The 21533-nt window shown below is 37.1% G+C and overlaps 1 protein-coding gene and 1 long non-coding RNA gene across 2 annotated transcripts in view; one reads left to right on the top strand and one right to left on the bottom strand.

The window, feature by feature from the left end:
• LOC107292262 overlaps positions 1–9804 on the bottom strand; it is a 13427-nt gene extending 3623 nt beyond the window's left edge. The window contains exons 1-2 of the long non-coding RNA XR_001548990.1: positions 9794–9804; positions 3096–3099 (exon numbers count right to left, since the gene is read on the bottom strand). This is a non-coding gene — a long non-coding RNA (uncharacterized LOC107292262). The remainder of the gene's footprint in view (positions 1–3095; positions 3100–9793) is intronic.
• MED30 (mediator complex subunit 30) overlaps positions 1–20245 on the top strand; it is a 22492-nt gene extending 2247 nt beyond the window's left edge. Inside the window, exons 2-5 of the mRNA XM_015821337.1 lie at positions 281–455; positions 2669–2827; positions 3738–3848; positions 19902–20245. Of these exons, the coding sequence (XP_015676823.1) occupies positions 282–455; positions 2669–2827; positions 3738–3848; positions 19902–19997 (540 nt within the window). The 5' untranslated portion in view covers position 281 and the 3' untranslated portion in view covers positions 19998–20245. The remainder of the gene's footprint in view (positions 1–280; positions 456–2668; positions 2828–3737; positions 3849–19901) is intronic.
• Positions 20246–21533: the final 1288 nt, after the last annotated feature.

The raw sequence follows: 21533 nt of genomic DNA, 5'->3' as shown, positions 1-21533 counted from the left end.
TTCGCCACCACGGCCCTAAATGAATTCTTCTGCCTCTTCTGTGAAATGTAAGGTTTTGTGTTTGATATTAATTTCTAGACAGAGGGCCCAAATTTAATTTAACTTCAATATGTCAATAGCAAAGTATTAATATATTAAAGATGCATGTTGGGTAATTGTGAGTGGAGAAGAAGGTGCTGTAGCTGAACATATGCTAATTGTATCCAACAGATTTGTATACTCTTTGACTCCATTTTCCTGTTTATAGTTTAATTTATAGTTTGATTCTCTTGCACTTCAGGATGTCTACACCGCCTCTAGCAGGGCCAGGATTGCCTTCTGGTCCATTTTCTGGGCCTCAGGGTCAGGCTGCACGAGAAGTGAACACAGCTTCGTTGTGTCGCATTGGTCAAGAGACTGTGCAGGACATTGTATTCCGCACTATGGAAATCTTCCAGCTGTTAAGAAATATGCAAGTAAGGAATCACCTGTCCGAATAATGCTATCCTATTCTCATCTCTTGTAGAAAACCTGAACTAAATTTTTAAAAAGTGCACAGTAAGAAACATTTAAGCTAAAGACATCTTTGGAATTCAGAAAATGAAGTTTTTGCCTCCTACATATTTTCATTTAAAAAAAAAAACCTGCTTTAACGATTTATCTGCCTTTCTCCCTAGATAATTTACTTTTAAAATTGGAGAATCTTAGCTTCACTGAGAATATGGTAAAGGAGGCAGATAATTCTTTTCTAATTAATCTGTCTTTTGGAGAGTATTCGTTTTGAGTTCAAGATTTTTTTTTTTAAGAATGTGCTGCTATAAAGAAAACAGACCAATTGTATTATTTTTTTCCCTTAATGTAAAATATAACCTTCTTCTGCTTATTTGCATGTACCTTGATGGCAGCTGGTAAATGTCACTCTTTATTATTCCATAGTTGATGGATTTTGTAGGATTTTCCCATATTCAGTTTTATTTCTTCTAGGAAATTCCTCCCCAGTTTTTTATACTTAAATTTTAAAATAATTCCCCTAACTTTTATTGTTTTATTTTGATTGCTTAGGATTATTTTTTTTTTAATATAATTCATATTTCCACTGAATCTGTAGAAAATGTCTATGTATTCAGCCAGTATTCTTCTGTTAGCAATCTAGAGTTTTTACATGGACTTTTAAAAACATAGTTTACAGTCCCTTTCGTCCTAAAAAAATATAATTTTCCAGTTGCAGAATAATACCCTTTATTCAAAATTTGAGGAAAAAATTATCAAAGAAAATGGTTTTGGCATGCCCCTTGAGTTTAGCCTGTTTATATATGTTCCGCTGATCTCAATCAAATTCTCTTAATGCAGAAATTATGAAGCTGAAGGCTGTGACCCCTTCCACTTTTCAGGACTTTGTGAGCAAACCTAAGGGGAATCACAAATTTGGGGATACTTTTGCATACAAAGTAGCATTGATGTCAGAACTTGCTCACAATATGGTAACAAGATCAGAATTTTCTTTAACTCTTGTTATAAGGCAGAAATATTGATCCAGAATGAATATGAAAATTGGCAGTGGTCATGTTAAAAATGGAATCCCAGACTTTAGGAAGGATGCAAAATTATGCAATCACTCATGTCCCATTAAAATGTGCTTTTAAATGTGATTGTTTTATTATTACACTGTTTCAGTAACAAAACTGTCTTGCTATGCTATTACATACTACCTTTGGCATTACAGCAAGCGGTCACGATCAACTCCCAAGGATCAATGGGACCACCCATAATTATTGTTATTTGTTTGTTTATTCAGTTTCTATAGCCGCCCATCTCAGTCAAGTGAGAGTACATAATTCTTAATTCTATTAACTAAAGTACTGTTTATTAAATTATTTTCATAAAATAACTTGAGTGTTAAGGAACACTGATGGCATCAGTGAACTGATGAGCTTGAGGACCCCTGTATTAGAGGCTTCTGGGTCCCATTTCTAGGAAACAGGAGCGGGAGCACGCTAATAATAGAAGTCCTACTTGCAGACTTACTATCAGCCTTATTTATTTATTTATTTATTTATTATTGTGCTGCCCATCTCCCCTACAAGGCGACTTTTCAGACCATTTTGGACACAGAGGGCTGGGTTAAGTAGGCTGATCCAGTAGGCTTCTACTTATGTTCTTATCCAAATATTCTGGAGCAGTTTCATGAGATGGCAGATTTCAGCTAGGGATGAATGAACACTGGCAAGCAATAATTCTTCGCCTTCAGTTAGAAGAGATGTCTACTTGTAATCTGCCTTTGGCAAATCAGACTTCTCTGATCTCTCATAATATTTGCAAACATGTTTTTAAAATGAGGGGGAAATGCTCTTCTCAGAGGTAGCTCTGACTTTATGAAATTATTTTCCAGAAGAAGCTCATCAGCATTCAAAAACATATTTTGTAGGCATGGCAGATAATTTTATGATGGTGTTTTAATCTTTCATTATTATTTTCTATTTTGTTATATGCTTCAGTGAAAGGAAGTATAGACATTGGATAACATTTATTCTAAATAAATCGAATGAAGCTCAGATAGCGTTGGAAACTAATCAAGTTTTTGCCAAAAACTGTTCATGCTTGTTGAAAAAAATGAGTTTTCTTTTGCCATTGTATATTCTCAAGGTGGCTGAAATTTGATTTCTTGCTGTTAAATATTTGAATATTCCAGCTTCCAAATGGTGTCACCTATCATACGGGCACATATCAAGACAGATTAGGAAAGCTGCAAGAACATCTGCGCCAACTGTCAATACTGTTTCGGAAACTGAGATTAGTGTACGATAAGTGCAATGAAAATTGTGCAGGACTTGAACCTATTCCAATAGAGGTAAGTAAAATGGGGAGGGGAGACGGGCACAAATATCTAGACCTGAAGAAGAGGGAAAGTGATTTGTTTCCAGATCTCATTTATTCTAAAATCCCAAAATTCTTATGTGAAACCTGGATTAAAATGGATACACCAAAATGCTAGTAATAACTACTGTAAAATCTTTACTTAATGGATCATTGGGGAAGGGGGGGGTTCATTAAATACAAATGTCTGTAAAGTTCAAGCTTATCTTGTTTACATCCATTTATATTGTTTGCATAATTACCTAACTGATGCAAATAGCACCATTAGCACTAAAACTTCAATTTAGTAGACAAACCCTCAATTTAATAGACATTTGTCTGTTAAATTGGATGAAGTCCAAATGAAATCTTTGTCCACTATATCTGAAGTCCACTCAGCTGAGGTCCATTAAACCAAGAGTTTAGAATAATTCTTTCTGCAGAAATACTCTCCTGCTTTACCTCATGGTTTCTCAATTGCACAACAAAGAGAGGGAAAATTATTATATTGCTCTTACTGTAAAACTACTGAGAGCTAATGTACTGCAGATCACTGAAGGATTTGCCAGTAGATCCAGATCAGCTTACATATGGTATCCATCATTTCCAGATGGTGAAACTTAATGTATTTTCTGCTTATGCCTTTTGAATATGGTTGAAAAAGTTATAGCGAGTTGCAAGTTGGTAAAAGGCAAAGTATATTTTTATTGCTTTGAGACATCTTAAGCTTTCTGAAATGTCCCAAGAACAGGTCATATAACATAAATGCTGTTAGAAAAAGGAACATTCCTGTAATTTCATATTTACCATAATTGACTTACTATGACATAGCTTACCATAACTCCAGATTCCACCAGACGTTCTCCATAAATCTTAATATAGGATTTCCCCCTCCACATTTATAGCAGCTCATTCCTTACGTGGAAGAGGATGGCTTTAAACATGATGATCGAGGAGCCACCAACCAGCTACTCTTTGCTAGTGAAGAAAGACGGGAAATCATGGAAGTTATCAAGGTAGACAGTATTTTATTTCTGAGTACCTTTTTGTGTGATTGTAAGCCAAATATATATTTTTGACTCATTGAAAACAAAGATTAGTAAATAGAGCCCAGGACACAAATGTTGGGTTGTATATGAAATTTCGTGGTTTATAGTCATGAAAAAGAAATAGAATAGAATATAGAATAGAATATTCTTTATCTGCCAAGTGTGATTGGACACACAAGGAATTTGTCTCTCCGCTGCATAAGCTCTCAATATACATACAAGCAACAAAGATACAGTCATAAATCATAGGAAACAACCAACAAAGTGATAGTCATAAGATAATAATAGGAGTAGACAATAGGGACGATGAAAAGGATAATAGTAATACAGCCCTACTACATGCTTAGATATCCTTAGATATAACTCAATGCTGTGGGAATTAGGTGTTTAGCAGAGTGATAGCATGGGGGGAGGGAACTGTCTGTGTCTAGTTGTTTTGGCATGCAATTCCCTGCAGCAGCATCCTGAGGCGAGAAGTTGAAATAATTTAGGTCTAGGATATGCAGGGCCTGTAAATATATTAATTCATCCATCCACCCATCCGTCCGTCCATTCATCTACTGCCTTAAAGAACATTTCTGAACAACTATCATTGAAGGTGGTTATGCTGAGATTGTGTAGCAAACATTTCAGAACATTCTAGGATTTTTAATTTTTCATTAAATTGTTTTAATTTGTAAAGTAGCCAGGTTGACGTATCAAACATATTAACAAACAAAATAATGTATAAATAAATTAAAAATTCTAAAATGTTCTGAAATGTTTGCTACACAATCTCAGCCAGTTTGGTCTGATGGTTAAGCCACCAGGCTAGAAAGCAGGAGACTTTGAGTTCAAGTCCCAAGTTAGCCATGAAATCCAGCTGGGTGAGTTTGGACCAGTCTCTTGTCTCTCAGCCCAACCCCACCTCACAGAAATGTTAGTTGTGGGGAAAATAGAAGGAAGAAGTATGTTGGATATGTTGGCTGCCTCAAGTTATTTCTAAAAATAATAAAGGCGGGATACAAATAAATACAATTTTTTTCTCCTTTAGTTGTGTATTAATTTTGCAGGAGATTATATTATACTATTTTAACTATTTAAAGATTACGTTAGAAAAATAATGTTCCTTCTTCTAGGGCCATATATATGGCAATTCTGTATTTTTACATTTTGAGATGATATTCTGGATATACTTAACAGCCCATGGATTAGGATTTGTTGCTGATTTTTATTAAATGCTAATTCTTGTAGGGCACTGTCATTTTATGTTTTGAAAATGAATTATGTGTCTGGGGAAACCAATCAAACCTTAGAAAAGTACTTAAATCCCAAATGCTCCTCTTGTAATTCTCTTTAGTTCTGTGCCCTTCATTGTACATGCTCAGTCTTGGTAGCCATTTCATTCATTAGCCATGGTCTGGATTTATATTAATTAAAAATATTAAAATTGCACTCTTTTTTTTTCAGATTAAGTTTCAGTTCAGTTTAATTTGCTGGTAGATTCCTGGCTTATAATGGTTTGAGGAATTTTGTTAGGGGTTTTATTCATACATTTATGAATATGATAACTATTCAGTCATTTGCTTGGTGTTTCCATTTGTATAAGGATGGGGCTGCTTATTCATTCACGGGACACTAATTGAAAAAAAGAATAGATTCTTCTAAAAAGTCAGTACCTACTTTCTTTCTTCAACTGGACTCTTCTAGCAAGTGTCCTGCATTGTTCTCCCTTGAACTCCTATTGCCCATTGATGGTTACTTTTTATTAGAGTTGGTTGTTTGCTTGAAGACGTTTCATTACCCAACTAAGCAACATCATCACTGTGAGTGTACGGTTTTGCTGCCTATTTATATGCAGTAGCTTACAAGAATTTCTGTTTTGAACTTCAAGTATCCATATTTGTTAAGTATATATGACCTGCTTATTTGAAGAAAGACTCATTTTGGACAGAAAGTCTACAGCTTCCTCCAAAATTAACATTTGATCCTGAGGCTTGACCATCCATAAGTACTTGACATTTCAAGAAGGTCATGGATGTGCTCAGTCATTTAGCAATGTTGATCGATTTAGAGCATTCTGACTTTCTTTTCCAGACAGAACACCACTAATGGTTTGCTTCAAAGGATTGTCAGTTTTACTTTTTAGAGACAAATTGCATGACATTTTTTTAACAGTTGATGTGATCAAATATATGTAGGTAAATATTTGTCTATGAGGAGCAGGTGACTGTTAGCTTTGCACGGATTGGTTTTACTGTAAAGGATGCCATACAGGGGAGATAGGTAGAAAGATAGAGGTAGAAAGATGTTTTCCATTTGATATTTAAAAGATGAAAAAAAGCTTGTGTGTATCTTTAAAATAATAAGCCACATTGGGCTGTATTCAACCGGTGCCCTTGAATACAATTCTTTATCCCCTGAAGGGAAAGCTTTTATCTATTTATTTGTTATCACCCTGTCACCTCTCCAACTTACTTAGTTTTCCCAGTGTTTAAATAATTGGATATTGTTGCATGGAGAATAGAAGGATCACCATTTAGGCACATCCTGATATTTATTTTCATCTCTATGCTACCGTCAGAAGCTGCCGTAAGATCAAAAAGCCTTTGTCAGCAGAAGGATGTCAGCTGTTTATAATCCAGTATATATTCAGTTTAACCTACATAGGCCTACAATTAATTGTTGCAATGGGCAGAGTTTTTCTTGGTTTAACTCTCGCAGAACAAAGTTTGTAGATATAAGCATACACAAATGTTAGGCTTACAGGGAACAGTCTTTTATGAAGGTTTGTCAAGTGGCATCCTGAACCTATAATAGAAGTAAGAAGAGCTTCAGAGAGCAAGGACAATAGAAGGTCAGACAGAATAGAATAGGAGCCCTGTTCTCCCTCTTCTTCTTGTCCATCTCTGGATAAGGCTTTGATTTCAGAGACCCTTTGGAGTTAGATGCACAGTTGTTGAATGGTCAGGATAAAGTAAACATGATAGGACTTAAAAACTCCATTAACTATTTTCAGCAAAGTGATATGCAGTTTGCACGGAGGGGGATTGTGTGAGCCTTTGTCATAATTTCTTCGTGGCAGGAGGGAGGGGGCAACATGTTCTTTATGCTAAAGATGGAATCAAATTTTCAGCTTTGGTGTTAAAATCTACAGTTGCAAATTAACTTCCAAGTTAATGCAGCTGTCAAATTAGCATTTATGATTCAGGTACCTGAAGTGTGATGTCTTTTAGCTGTTGGTCTGTGAAACTGATCCTTCAGTTGACAAAGATAAACGCACAAATAAGATGATGTAAGATCTTATGATACAAAAATTATTGAATGAAAAGTAGGAAATTGGGATCCAGAGGACTTTGGCTGCAATCCATTAGGGCAGCGGTTCTCAACCTATGGGTCGCGACCCCATTTGGGGTCGATCGACCATTTCATGGGGGTCACCAAGCAAGGCTGTCCGCCATTTTTTTCCCCTTTTCCGGCGGGTGCCTTACCTCCCTTGGGCTGGGCCAGCTGGTGGTCGGCCTGATCCGTCTCTGCCGCTTGCCAGCTACGCCTCGGCCGGCGCAGGGGGCGGAACCACGCATGCGCGGTGCTCCCGGGCAGGGAAAGTCCTCGACTTAACGACCGGTTGGGGGTCGCGGCATTAAAAAGGTTGAGAACCACTGCATTAGGGCAAAGCAGTGTTTTTCAACCTTGGTGACTTTAAGATGTGTAGGATTCAGTTCCCAGAACGCCCAGACAGCATCCTAAAGTAGCCAAGGTTGAAAAATACTGGGATAGAGCAAAGATAGGGATTCTTTTATGTGATTCTGTCAGCCATAATCCAGTATGGTTAACATGGAATAGCACAAAACATTCGTTTACTTGCAGAGAAAAAGGAACAGATTAACTGTGTCATTTATCCCCAATGCCTTAAATATTATCATTCAATGCTCTGGGTAAGCATACATATAGAAAAATGAACTGTAAATGGTGAGTCTAAAAGGCTCTGAACTCCAGCAGTCTTATTTGTAACATCCCTGTGCAAAACTAATTTGAGTGTTCATATGGAAATGCCAGGCTACAGCCTAATTCAAGTTTGATTAGAAATGCATAGAATAAAATGTGACTGCATTGGCTGATTCTGCCTTAGCTTCGCTTTTTTACCATTTGGCCTTCCATGTAGTAATATAGATAGACACCCTGCATGATTAAGAACCCTGATGGGGTTGAATTCTAAATTGCATTGAAAACCTTCAGATTTATGGAGAATAATGGGCCGGGCAACCCAGGTATAGCATAGTCAATGAAGCCCAAAGCCACATCCCTATTCTGTACTCATGCAATTCTAACCCTGAGGAAATTTAATGTCTGAATACATCTTAGGCTGTCTGAATTTTGTTGTTGTTGTTGTTCATTGTTTCCTTTCTTCCAGCACAAAGGTATAATTCATGCATTATATATAGTAATCTTTTGACTGCAGATTTTTTTTGCCACAATAAAGCTATAAACCCCTGTCTTTTTTTAAAAAAAATATTTCAGTCATTAAAATATCTTGGAAAGGTGAAAAATTGCTTTCAAAAGAATCAGTTTGACATTTCAGTTTCTGTCATTGCCAATTAGTGAGAAAAAAGATGTAAGGAAGCATTGGATTTCAATATAGAGTGCCTAGATGTTTTAAAAAAGCAAAAAAAAAAAAACCAAAAGCAGTGTGAATTTGGAAAAGCAAACCATTAGACTAAACTAATAGTATAACATTACATAGGATTTTACTGTAATATAAATTTATGCGAGTGCTTTGCTGTCTTTAACTGTTAATATATTTTACAATCTCTTTGGGGGAGTTTATATTTTTTTCTTCCTTGTTGTCCACAAATGCTGATTTGTTTTATCATCCTCCTTGTATGAGGAATTTCATAAATGTTTACGATATAATTTAATCACTTCTTTAAAAAGTATACTGGTATCACTGCATTATGATTTTTGCCTTGAAATCTTACCACCAGCTACTTTTTGCCCTTCAAAAAAATCGCATTGTATGCTCCTGGTTTTAAAAAATACATTTTGGAAGGGCACTTTTTCAGAATAATAGCCTGGGATAAATATTTATTAGTTTCTACAGAGCAACCCTGCTTGAAATAAATTTAGCCTGACTGATACCACATGCAAAACGCATAAATGAGCAAGAAACCTCAGAGCTCATATGTGCTCTGTTCTTTGGCTTCAGCTTCATTTGCAGTCCTGTGCTCAGTCACCTGGAAGTAAGGTGCACTGAGCTTAGTAGAACTTAAAACTGAATAGACATGCACAGGCCTGTATCATCAAGCCTAATTCAGCTTGTGTTATATGATGCCATTCTTTGTAATATTTTCCTGTATAAAACAAAAGTGAAAGAAGAGAGTTGTTCTCAGAGCAGGGTTCTACCATCCTGCTCCTTCAGAAAGTCCTCAACTTAGAACGGGTGTCAAACTGCCAGCCCGCGGGCTGGTTTCATCATACCAAATCCGCACCCACCCCATTGCCGGCAATGCAAAAAGAGTCACGATACGTCACGTGATGTGGCAAGTTTGACACCTGTGACTTAGAACACAGAATAACTGTGAAATTGCAAGTCATGGTCACGTGATGTTTTGCTTAACAACTGCAGGTGATTTGCTTAATGACTGCAGTGGAAGTGAGGGTGTAAGTCTATCACAGGGGTCTGCAAACTTGGCCGCTTTAAGACTTGTGGACTTCAACTCCCAGAATTGAAGTCCACAAGTCTTAAAGCAGCCAAGTTTGAAGACCTCTGGTCTATCACAATCACATGATGTTTTGCTTAATGTCTTAGCAATGAAGTTGCCAATCCCAATTGTGGTCTTTAAGCAAGGACTATCTGTAGAGGATTTCATGGAGAAAACCAGCATTTTAAATTATTCTTGGAAATGTACTGATAACTCATGCAAGGCCAAAACACAAATATAATGTGTTCTACTGCTAGTCTCAAGCAGTCTTCATTTTGAATCAGGCACAATTTCTGAGTAATCTTTAAGGTAGTCCTATGTGTATTGACTGTGTCTTTCATGTAGTTATCCAACATTAATCTTGAGTACAGAATGAATCCTGTAGACTTTCTCAGAGACAGTGCTGTCCTTTCCAGAGATAAGACCAAGAGTGCTTGGGCCTAACTTCAGCTTGTTTACTCCTATCCAGACCCTAACAGTCTCCAGGTGCTGAGAAAAGACTTCACACTTCCAGAATAACCCAGGGTGGTAATTCACAATTGGATATCAGCAGCATCTTGATATTGATGGACAAATGGATAATGTCAGTTATAGAGTAGAGTAGAGTAGAGTAGAGTAGAATACTTTATTGGCCAAGCGTGATTGGACACACAAGGAATTTGTTTTCATTGCATAAGCTCACAGTGTACATACAAACAGCAAGTAATAAATAGGTCATAGATCATGTTGAATAAAAGAAAATGCTATAGGACCTTAGCAGTTCTAGTAATGAATTACCTGAAAAAGATCAGTCCAGTCTAAATCTGACATTCTTCTCAAGTTATGATAGGAAAACTTTGGGGAACAATTAATGAAATCAGATAGCTTTCCCTGGTTGTCTTCAAACATTCTTCGAAAATGGTTCTTGAACCTTTGAAGTACAATATATAAGGGATGTGTCACTAGAAACAATGAACATCTTTTTTCTAGCTCACCTACGTATAACTTGCTCACTTGGATTGAAGTGTTGAAAAGGTTGATTCCTGAATGATAATTTTTCTTGATTCCTGAATGATAATTAAAAAGATGGAATGTGCCTTCCAAAGCTGCTTTTATTTTTTCCACATGCAGAATTTCATTTCTTCCTTGGTATTAGCTGTGCTATTATCTCTGTAGCAATCTTTTAACTGGGGTTGCTAACTTGAGCTTCGGTTGAACTAAGACTCACCTTAGACACAAACTGAATAGAAACTTTTCTGGTTCAATATTTGATTCTTTGAAGGGCACTAAGGCTCCCTCTGTTCATTGCCTTCTGTGGAGGACCAGCAAAAGTAGGCAGTATGAACCGTGTGTACCATTTCTGAATCAATATTTAATTTGCACTTCCCTGTCAATGATGCAGACATATATTGAAGTGAATTAAATTGGCTGGAAGTCAAGGTTGCCTTTTACTGTAACCTATGCTGTCTGAAGCTGACATTTTACCAGCTTTTTAGTATTTATGCTATATTTCAAACCAGGTCACCTTAGACCAGCTTTCTCAACCTGTGGCATCTAGATGGTTGGATCTGAATTCCCATCAAATCTCAGCCAGCTTGTTGGCAGAGATGATCAAGAGTGATGTAAGTTGAAGCCCAGGACATTTGGAAGGTGCAAACCTGGGAAAAGCAGCACAATTAGTTGCATGAGCATGGCAAATTATGTTTTCACACATCAAATTTCTGTACAAGACTATCCTTTCTCCTCCTTCCCCTTCCTTATTCTTTTTCAATGGCTTAGAACAGGTCACCTTGATTCTGAGAACATTATGCACTTGTGCTGGCACTTTCACGATTTATTACTGATGAGTAGGCTCTTGTTTTTGTTTCCTTGAAAAAAGGAAGCTTACTTTCCAGCACCAAATATTCATGAGCAAATCTCTTCCCTCTCCACACCCCATTTATAATCTGAAAAGAAATCTGGAAGCCACTGAGATATTCTTGCCATCTGAATAATTTAAAATGTGTCAGTTTCTTTTGCCGAAAGGACTTACTATTTAAATTAAAGAGCCAGATTTAGGGGAGCTGGTTTTTTTTTTTTAATACAAATTACATTCTGGATGCGTTTCCCTCTTACTTATATGATATTTCTGGAATTCCAATCTATGGCTTTTCTTTTAATATGTATATATACTTGTGCTTAAGCCGGCTGTTTTATATTATGCTGCTTGCTTTTTGCTGCAACTCTTAGGATTTATTTTGCCTTCTCTTGGTTCACATTTTAGAGAACCAAGGCCAAGTTGTAGAGGTGATCTTTCATTCTGTAAAAACAGGTTCAACACAGTATGATCTTGTCAGTGGCCTGGTCTTTGCCTTTGGATCAGGGGTCTTCAAACTTGGCCCTTTTATGACTTGTGGATTTCAACTCCCAGAATTCCTCAGCCAGCGTGCTTTGGATAGTCAGTTGATGACAGAGTAGCAATGATGGTGGATACCATGATACCCTATGTACTTAGCTGCAGGATCTTCCACACTGTTCTTCACCTGTCGTATTCCCTAACTGCATGGGCCCTGGATTTTAACTAACCTTTACATACCAGCTGTATGCAAAAGTATTGTGAATTCAGAGTATCTTGAGTTACGAATGATCTGATCCAATCTTGGAAGTGACCCAACAGTGTACTGGTTCTAAGCTCAGACTGGTCCTGAACTTGAAACATGGTTGATCTGATACCAAAATACTTCAGATATTTTGAACACCTTTTAACTATTTCATACAAATTAGGTCTTATAAATTTGTACAGAAATTTCCTACAGACTATTTCTTGTGGGTCTACATACAATTTTTAGTTCAGTGTCATCAAAGTCTGGCTCAGTTGGTGATAACTACATGGATAAGTGATTGTCATAGTGAACTATCTCCAGCAGTTAGATTTTTAAGGACAGTTTTGTGATCTAGTTTGTTTGTTTCACTCATTTCCAATTGTGAATCACTCCAATTCTTACAGTAGGTTCTTCCTAATCAAGTGTTATAATCAATCATTATAAGCAAATATTCTGCTATCAAGAACTGATTGTTCTCTATATAATGCAAAGGCAGATACCTAGAGGTAATGTGAAAGGTGTGTCTAACTTACATACTTGCATCCAGTGTCAGAAAGTCGGTACAAAATGGCAGGTTTATGTTGTGATTTCATGCCGCTCATTTATCATTTTTGTGATTTGCCTGTACTTTAATATTTTAAGATGTATTAAATATTCTGATATGGTTCAAAGAAAGGCTTTGGTGTAGGTAATGAAAAGAAGGTAAAGGTCTTTCTCATATTTGTTCGTTACACATTTTCATATAATGTAACTTTTCATATTCTTTTTCATTTCATTTCCATTCTTTGATACAGGTATGTGTATTAATCTTTTCTAATCCAGGCTACACATTTTTGTTTCATATTTGTTGGGAATAGAGCTGTTTCCTCTGCTGCAACTTCAAGTAGCTCATTTGCACAAGTTGCTTTCCCAGTTAATTCTATATCAGAACTGTTTCTATATATATTATTCTCTGCAATGTTTTTGTTCTATATTTCCATTGTTAAAAGATCTTCCTACAGTCTTTCAATCTTTCTTTAGCTTTATTTGGCCCCATTAAGTCTCTTCTGTGGTTAACCTTCATTACTTTCATCTAAAAATTGTCTTATTTTCCCTTTCTTATTTTATTTGTTAGCTTCCTTCATTGGTTTCCTTGTCTTTTCTTGTTTGTGTCCATACTCAATCGTCATATATCCCTTCTTGTTTCTCAAGGTTTTCATCATCCTTTTTTTTTTCTTTTCGACTATGATAAATTTGTTCTAAAAACAACTTGGATATTTTCCCCTTTGAAATTTTGACAATATTTTCTGCTTCACAGTGTCTCTTATCTCTTCAGTAGCTCTCTTTTTTTCACATAAATTAAGCATCCTGAATCTGTTCTCTACTTTGATTTTATATTCTGGAGAAGTATGTCCTGCAAGTCAAATCTTGCTGGTACATTTACTTTTTTTATTTTTTTTAAACCCACATTTCTCTCCCCACAGACTTATAGATGGCCTTAAACTTTATAGCATTTCATAAGCAAACCAAGTAATCTTACTCTAATCTGTATTTGGTTTCCCATGCTTCTATTTTGGCAAAAATTGTATTCCAGTTGCCTATTGCATTACAAGATCTTTTCTTGCATTGAACATGTCTTAAAATGTTCATAGAATTTTTCAGTCTTCTACAATTACATCTGCAGCAAGTCCATATTCTTTCTAACAGTGATATTCACTAATTCTAATAGATCTTGTCCTATTGGAATGTAAGGAACATGGTGGCTTGGGTGGTTAGGATGCTGGTTTGACAAGCAGCAAGCTGCGTTCGAGACCCAAGTTCTGCCTTGGGGCGGGGTGAGTTCTTGTCCTTTGCTCCAGCTCCTGATGGGGACATGAAAGGAGCCCCCAACTGGGCATCCCCTGGGCAATGGTGATGCCACCGGATAATCCTCTAAATCTGGAAACGCCTTGGTGCTTCTGACATGAGTGCAATACGACTGGATTGTAACCAAGCACATATTTAGCTATTATGGCTTTTCAGAGTTTATTCCCCAAGGTGCTTTGTAGTTCAGAAATGTTCAAACATTAGCAATTCTCTAAAACAATTGGGTCTTTTCCTGGGATTGCATGGCTGGCTGCCATAGCTGTTCTGAAATTCCAGGAACAGATGCATCTGTTTCAAAAGATTGCAGACACTTTGCAACTTATACTCTCTGAAATACCTGTCTGAAATCAACTCAGGATTACTTGCACAAATTACTAATGCCCTTTGGAACATCATTCTATTGGCAATGGTCTTATGCTTTACACAGTATATTATACAACCACCTGATTTAAAAGACTTCCACTTCTCTGACCTTCACTTATTTCTAAAACACCCAATGTACCCTGCTTTAACTATTACAAGTTATCCTTGCTTCGGTCTTTCTACATTCTCTGTTCTCTGTCCTTTTGAGATGTAAAACTCCTCTGGCATAATCACTACGGGTAGCTATTAAAGTTGGCAATATTATCTCCAAATCTACTTGTGAAAAATCCAGCATTCTTCTCTGATAATTAGAGAAGTCCTTTCAACTCTCATCACCTACTTGTTTAGATATTTCAGTCACGCCCATAGTCGGTACTTCTTTGTCTGCAACCATAGTTATGTGAGTTGCAGTTGCCTTCTTCCAGGTTTGATTTTGAAGTTTCTAGGTGGGTTGGTTTCTTTCATCCCTCCAAAGACCTTCTCTTCTCCCTTCTGTGAATTACTCCTCTCCTTTTACCTTATTGTCAGCAATGACCTCAGGTTTAAATCTGCCTGGCTCTCAAGAAACTACTGAAGCTACTGAGCCCTCCCATTATATATAAAGTCAGTGTCTTCTGGGAGAGCGTATACCCTTCTAAAATGTCTTGCACTGCTAACACTCTTTAAAGTGAGAGAACATTTAATGGGATGTTTATCAACTAGCAAGATTAGAACTTGGAGCTGAGAAATCATACATTTGATCAGTGGAAATGAATGCTTTAAAAAAAGTTACAGGGGAAGGAATGTATGGGCATTGAAACCCAATATCGGTCCCTCCCTCTCTTTCTGAATCCAAATCCTTGGATTCTTTTAAAGGCCTGCTAGTTGAAACAAGAGGAACACAAGATGGATGGTTCCTGTTTATCTGGTGCTAGCGAGTTGACCTTAATAACTGCTTTGTGTTGCTTGCTTATTTATTTGTTTGCTTATTAAACTATTTGTTTATTATTTATTTTGGAAACTGCCCTATCTTCTTCACAGAGAAACACACACACAGAGGCAGTGTGCAAGTAAAATATAACAACATAAAAAAACCATATAAAATTTTATTAGGAGGCGAAGGTAGCTATAATTCAAAGTTAAAAGGTGAGGGGGAGAGTCTTCAAAGCTCCTGTGTTGAACCCCAAGCAAGACAGCAGATCCTGTTCTTCAGACAATTCTGAAAGGCCAGGAGAGTGAGGAACTACCTCACCTTGGGGTGGGTGGGATGTTCCAAAGGCTGAAGGCAATGGCAGAGAAGGTATTCTTCCTGGACCCTGCCAGTTGAAATCCTTTAATTTCAATTTCCCTTCCTTCCTGACCAGTGGAATGGGCTGATGTAATGGGGCAAGGATAGTTATGCAGTTGATCACTTTGGTGAAGACTGATTGTGCTAGTAAATCACAGAAGTGCACTTTTTGTGAAGGAGGGGTTAACAAGGCTGGCATTACACCAGCTATAATAAAATGAGTGGATCTATGTAGCCAAATATTGTTTACAGGTTTTAGCAGCAGAGAGAAAGGTTTCCTTGCCTCTACCAGAAAAAAAAGACATATAAATCAATACTATAAAATTAGTTCATATAGAAACATTTCTTTCTTCTCCATTTGAAGTTCTGAAATTATTCTCTTACTCGGGGTGTTTGTTAATGTTTTCTAGATTACTTCATTGTCTTCTTGATTTTCTTTTCAAGTTTTACTTGTTATTATTTGACATGTTTAAAAAGCATCTCTCCCTGTGACAAATGGCTGGAAAAAGAAGAGCTAGGAAACTTTATAGGATTTCATTCTTTAGAGAACTTCTAAAATACGAAAGAAAAAGGTTGCATAATTTGAATTTATTTTCCACCAGCCATAATATGCAATTATTTTTTTTCCTTTGCTGTAAAAATAAAGTATGTTTCTCATTGTAACTTTATTGCAGAGGTTTTATTACCACTACAGCAGTTGAAAAGTAATTAAGTTTAGCAGTTGGAAATGGACTTTTCACCAGATATGAAAGAAATTCATACAAAACCTTAGTAAAACCTCATTTAGAATACTGCATCCAGTTTTGGTCACCACATTATAAAAAAGATGTTGAGACTTCAAATGTTGAGACTAAAACATATGAAGAATGGTTGGAAGAATTAGTCTAGTCTAGAGAAAAAGACTAGGGGTGATATGATAGCAGTGTTCTAATATTTGAGGAGTTGCCACAAAGAAGAGGGGGGTCTCCTGCTTGAACAGGGGGTTGGACTAGAAGGCCTCCAAGATCCCTTCCAGCTCTGTTCTGTTCTATTATATTCTATTCTAGATCAGCTGAACAACAAACTGGGAGAGTGGAAGGATTCTTATGTGATTTTGTGACTTTGAAGTTCTGGGATTTGTGTAATGTGGGCTTTGTGTTCTTAAGGAATGTTTGGCAATTTCTATTATGGCTGATGGCTCGTGTTGGATTTTGGGGTGAGGGGTTACTGGTTCTAATTCTATTGCTCTGCTATTGTTAGCTGTAAGTTTTGCTCCAAGGGATTTTGAAGTATTTTTGTCCTGAATGGATTTTGCCTGTAGCATTCGTTTACTTATGAATGGAGCCATTTGGGGAGGCTGCCTTAGCCAGCAGCAAACTTTTCTTTCTAGCCAGTAGTTAATTCTTAAAGGGGATGTGCCTTTTTAAGCTAGTTCCCTCTGCAGTTTGTCTTTTCTGTCTCTGGAGGCTTTTCCTTGTTTGATAAATATGTGGAAGAGGGAAAATATGGGGGGGGGGGTTCAAATTCTTTCTTCAGAAGGAAGGAGATGGGAATGAGAAAGAGGGAGGCAGGGAAGGAGGGAGGGAGGGAAACAGGAAGGAAGAGAGGAGGGAGGGAGATTGGAATGAAAGGGAGGGAGGGTCTGAAGGAAGTCCCGCCTTAGCACTCGGCTACCAGCAGCCCTGCCATTGACTTTGCTTGTCAAAAGGTTGCAAAAGGGGATCACATGTCCCTGGGATACTGTGACCATCATAAATACGAATCAGTTGCCAAGCATCCAAATATAAATCACATGACCCTGGGGATGCTGCAACGGTCATAAGTGTGAAAAATGGTCATAAGTCACTTCAGTGCCATTGTAACTTTGAACAGTCACTAAGCGAATTGTTGTAAGTCGAGGATTACCTGTACTTTATCACTTTTTTCCTTTTTTTTTTTTTGGACATCAAGTTTTTGACACCTTGCTAGGTGGTAATCGAATATTGCCATATCCTAAAAGTGGTACAGTCGGTGAAAAGGTTGAAAAGCTCTGGACTAGAAGACTTCCAAGGTCCCTCCAACTCTGTTATTCTATAACTTTGAAAAGCACTGGTCTATAATATGGAGTGGGTTTTAGAAAGATTTAGTGCAACCCTGTTAACTTGATATAGACATGGAATACATTGCAATATTTGGAGGTACTGAACTATGTCAAGAGTTCCTCAAACAAGCCAACCGACACAAAGCAAAATCCATTGAGCACTATCTAGTTTAAAAGTCACAGCATGGTATGGCATTCCTATTGCAGTCTGGAAAGAACCCCATGGGGCAGTTGAGAAGGAAAGCCACACAGTGTGTAGCACTAAAATCTAAAGAGCTGAACCCCAGAAAGAACATTTATCCGATAAAATATGCTTGAGTAGGCATGGCTCCTATCTTTAACTGCAAATTCAGATTATGCTTGCTAACCTAGGAGGCAAAATGCTATGCAGCCAAACCAAATTGAACATTATTACTTTGGGACTGAATGTAAAATGGATTTGGGTGGAGGAAAAATGAGTGTTTGATTCTTTATGCAGAGAGATCTAAGTGACATCACACTGTGAGACCGAAATTGCAAATGCTTCAGTTCTCAGTCATAGAAAAAGCACAGACTAAGCTATAATTTTTGGCCTTGGCAAAATCAAAATGCTTCAATACCACATCTGACAGAACTTTGTAGTAACTTAATTCATCTCTATGCCAGTCATTAATACAACCTATTTGTACAATGCTTTGTGGAGGCAGTCTGGTTTTGTGGTATTAAACAGATGGTTTTAAATTGGGAATGTGGCTGCCTTCAGTTTTTTTAAGCTTTGTCTTAACTTGTCCTTTGTTCATTAAATATTGAGGCTAAAATCCAAGCACTTGTGGCCTGAGATGCTGTTGAACTCAGTATATTTTAATTTCTGAGTAGATATGGCATAGCTACTTACAATGATAAATAAATATATAAATGCATGCTAGGTTCAGATACATTAGTCACCATCTCTTAAAATGATGGGCAAAGGCAAGTTAAGTTGTCTTTGTTACTAAAATCCCTGCTGAGCAGAATGGTGCCTTAGATTTTTATTTCTAGTTCCAACGAGTTATTGGTAGGTCTTTAAAACTTAATAGAATTCTGCTTGATTATTCATTTTCATGCAACAGGATTAGTCTCAGCTGGAACTCAAGTTTGATATATATTGGCAAAGTTATCTAAAGAGCTGGTAGGGCTTTTTTCCCCCATGGCTCCATCTACCAGTTGTTAATCCTTCCAAGATGAAAGCATCATTCTAGTATAAAGTAGAATCTTCTAGTGAGTTTCTCCTTAAAAGAGGCAGTGTGGGTAATACAAAGTTTTGCTCCCATGTTTAAAACAAGTTCCTGCAGTAGAGATCATTCTGTATCCCTCTGTATATTCCCTGGAAAATGAAGGGCCAAAAATTTGCAAGGAATCTTCACAGGTAAGTAAAGAATCTCCCAGGTACAGACTTATTCCACAATATGGAAAGGTGTGAAGTATCATGCTAGGGGCTAAATAAGTGGTGTGGAATTTGTTGCTGTCCATATATTATTGAATGTCAGTTCTGAGCCTGCATGGATAGTAGTGAGGCAAGCTTGTTATATCAGCAAGATTTGAATGGCAAAAGGTTTTCTATTCTGAGCTGGGTATGGGTATCATATCCTTTTTTCCCTTTTTTTTGTGCCATTGTGCCTGGCAAGTGCCTGGAAAAATCCCTACAGTTTTCTTGGCAAGGTTTCGGAAGTGGTTTGTCACTGGCTGCTTCCTGGGGTTAAGAGAGCGTGACTAGTCCAAGGTCACCCAGCTGGCTTCATCCCTAAGGCAGGACTAGAACTCACAGTCTCCTGGTCTCTTAACCACAACCCCAAACTGCTTCTCATATCATGTCCATATTGCCTCTTTACTCCAGGACCTGATCAGAGCATGCATGTTGCTTATTTTCAGTACTCTTATTCCTGAAGCCCCTATACTGACATAAGCTTGCTCATAGGGAAATATCTTTTTAAGAAAGGAGATGTGCTGTTTTATTCCAATTAGGCATAGAAGTTGCAGTCTACAGTTGGGAAATCAAGATAGGCGAAAAGATGCTCTTCTTTGACTGTCTCTTACTGTAACTCATTCTCTTTCCATACATTGACTATCAGCCATTAATCTTTGAGCTTTCTACCTTGATTTGGCACTGAGCAATAGACTTTTCTACTGTCCTGCATACCGCCATTCCCTCAATTAAAATTCACAGTGTGTAGCCCAAACAAGCAGCGCTGTTGACAGTTTATTTTTTTCCCCCATCTCTTTTCACAGAAACTGAAACAGAAGAATCAACAGCTGAAGCAAATCATGGATCAATTGCGGAATCTCATTTGGGACATAAATGCCATGTTAGCAATGAGGAACTGAATATGTTTTCTTTTCTTTCTCATTATAATATTTGATGTTATTTGTTACAGAAGAATAACTTTTTAAAGAAGACTTGGAGGGGGGAAGGGTATCTTATTCCCCCCCCCAAATGTTTTGAAACAGCAAGACCCACAGGTATTCGATTGTACCTAAAATAGTCATGTATATATTTGTTATATTTTGGTTATGTATATTTAAGCCTTGAAGTTCTAGGCAGCGAATAAATTCAATGTGAGCTTTAATTTTCAGTCCAGACTGGACAACTTTTATTTTTGAGGTTTGGTCAACAGTTTATTTTATGTTAAATAGTATAAAGTTATTTCATGAAGAAAAGCAAAGGATAGTTTTCTTAAAGAATGCATTCTTGTTCTCAACAAGAAGTGACCTGGAACAAGTCGTGTAATTCTGGTTTCACCATCATTTAAAAAAAAACAACAATCATAAAACATATTTCCTCAGGCAAGGGGTTTTAAATTTATAATTAAGCCATGAATGTTAGAATGTACTAATCTGCATGACCAACTTACTATTGATGACAAAAGCCAAGCACTCAAACAAGAAAAAGGAAAATAGCAGAAGGGTGAATGTTTTATGTTTAGCAATGGTGGATAGGATTTAAACAAAAATAGTTTTTTTTGGTCTTAATTTAAAATAATTTCCAGCATTGCTAAACATAAAACATTCACCCTTCTGCTATTTTCCTTTTTCTTGTTTGAGTGCTTGGCTTTTGTCATCAATAGTAAGTTGGTCATGCAGATTATCAAACAAACAAATTAGTGTAATTCTGGTTTCNCCCCCCCCAGGGTCACAAAAGTTTCAGAACAAAATACTAGCTTCCATCAACCTACCACCTTGATATCTTAAAAATGATATTTTTTTCCATGACAATTGATAGATGGCATCCTGCCTGGCCTTAATAAATACATTCAAGATTGCCTTCTTAATCAGATGCCTTTTAAAGGGCCTAACACTAGTTTGGTAGGACTTTATTTTCTTTGATATATTTTTTAAATGTGTTGAGTCCTTTTCCCCTAAGGAAAAAAAATATTGCTATGTATCTTTTATAGTATTTCTGTTGGGTTCTTTTTCTTCTTCGTTTTGGTTCTTTCTAAGATGGTGACAACTTTCTTTCAGGAGTCCTAACCAGCTAGAATGCTTCCTTTTTAAGAGCTGTTAGATGAGAAGTTGTTGAATCTGCTGACACTTCCTTCTGACTAGTGAGACACAGAGATTGAAAACCAGTTGGACAGCACAAGTGTGGAATGAAGACCATCTCACTGTTGTCCCTTGTTACCAAAATCCCAGGTTTATTGGCTTATGGAATGTGGGAATTCTATTCAGGTGTCATCCATTTATTGGAACTCATAATTCATTGAGATGTGTTCTGTATGTGTTGGGGTCCAATCACTGTCATCCCTAAATAGCTGTCAAGGTTGGTGGAAAATATAGTCCTATCCCTATAGAATGTACCAAGTTGAAGCAAACAAATGCCAGCCATTGTTTAGCAGGCATTGTGATTTGTACCGAAGCTTTCAC

This window comes from Protobothrops mucrosquamatus, unplaced genomic scaffold (genome assembly GCF_001527695.2).
Source record: "Protobothrops mucrosquamatus isolate PMUCROS unplaced genomic scaffold, P.Mucros_1.0 scaffold1309, whole genome shotgun sequence".
NCBI classification, from domain to species: domain Eukaryota; kingdom Metazoa; phylum Chordata; class Lepidosauria; order Squamata; family Viperidae; genus Protobothrops; species Protobothrops mucrosquamatus.
Note: the sequence above shows the minus strand (reverse complement) of the source record. Positions and strands in the feature narration are given on the sequence as shown.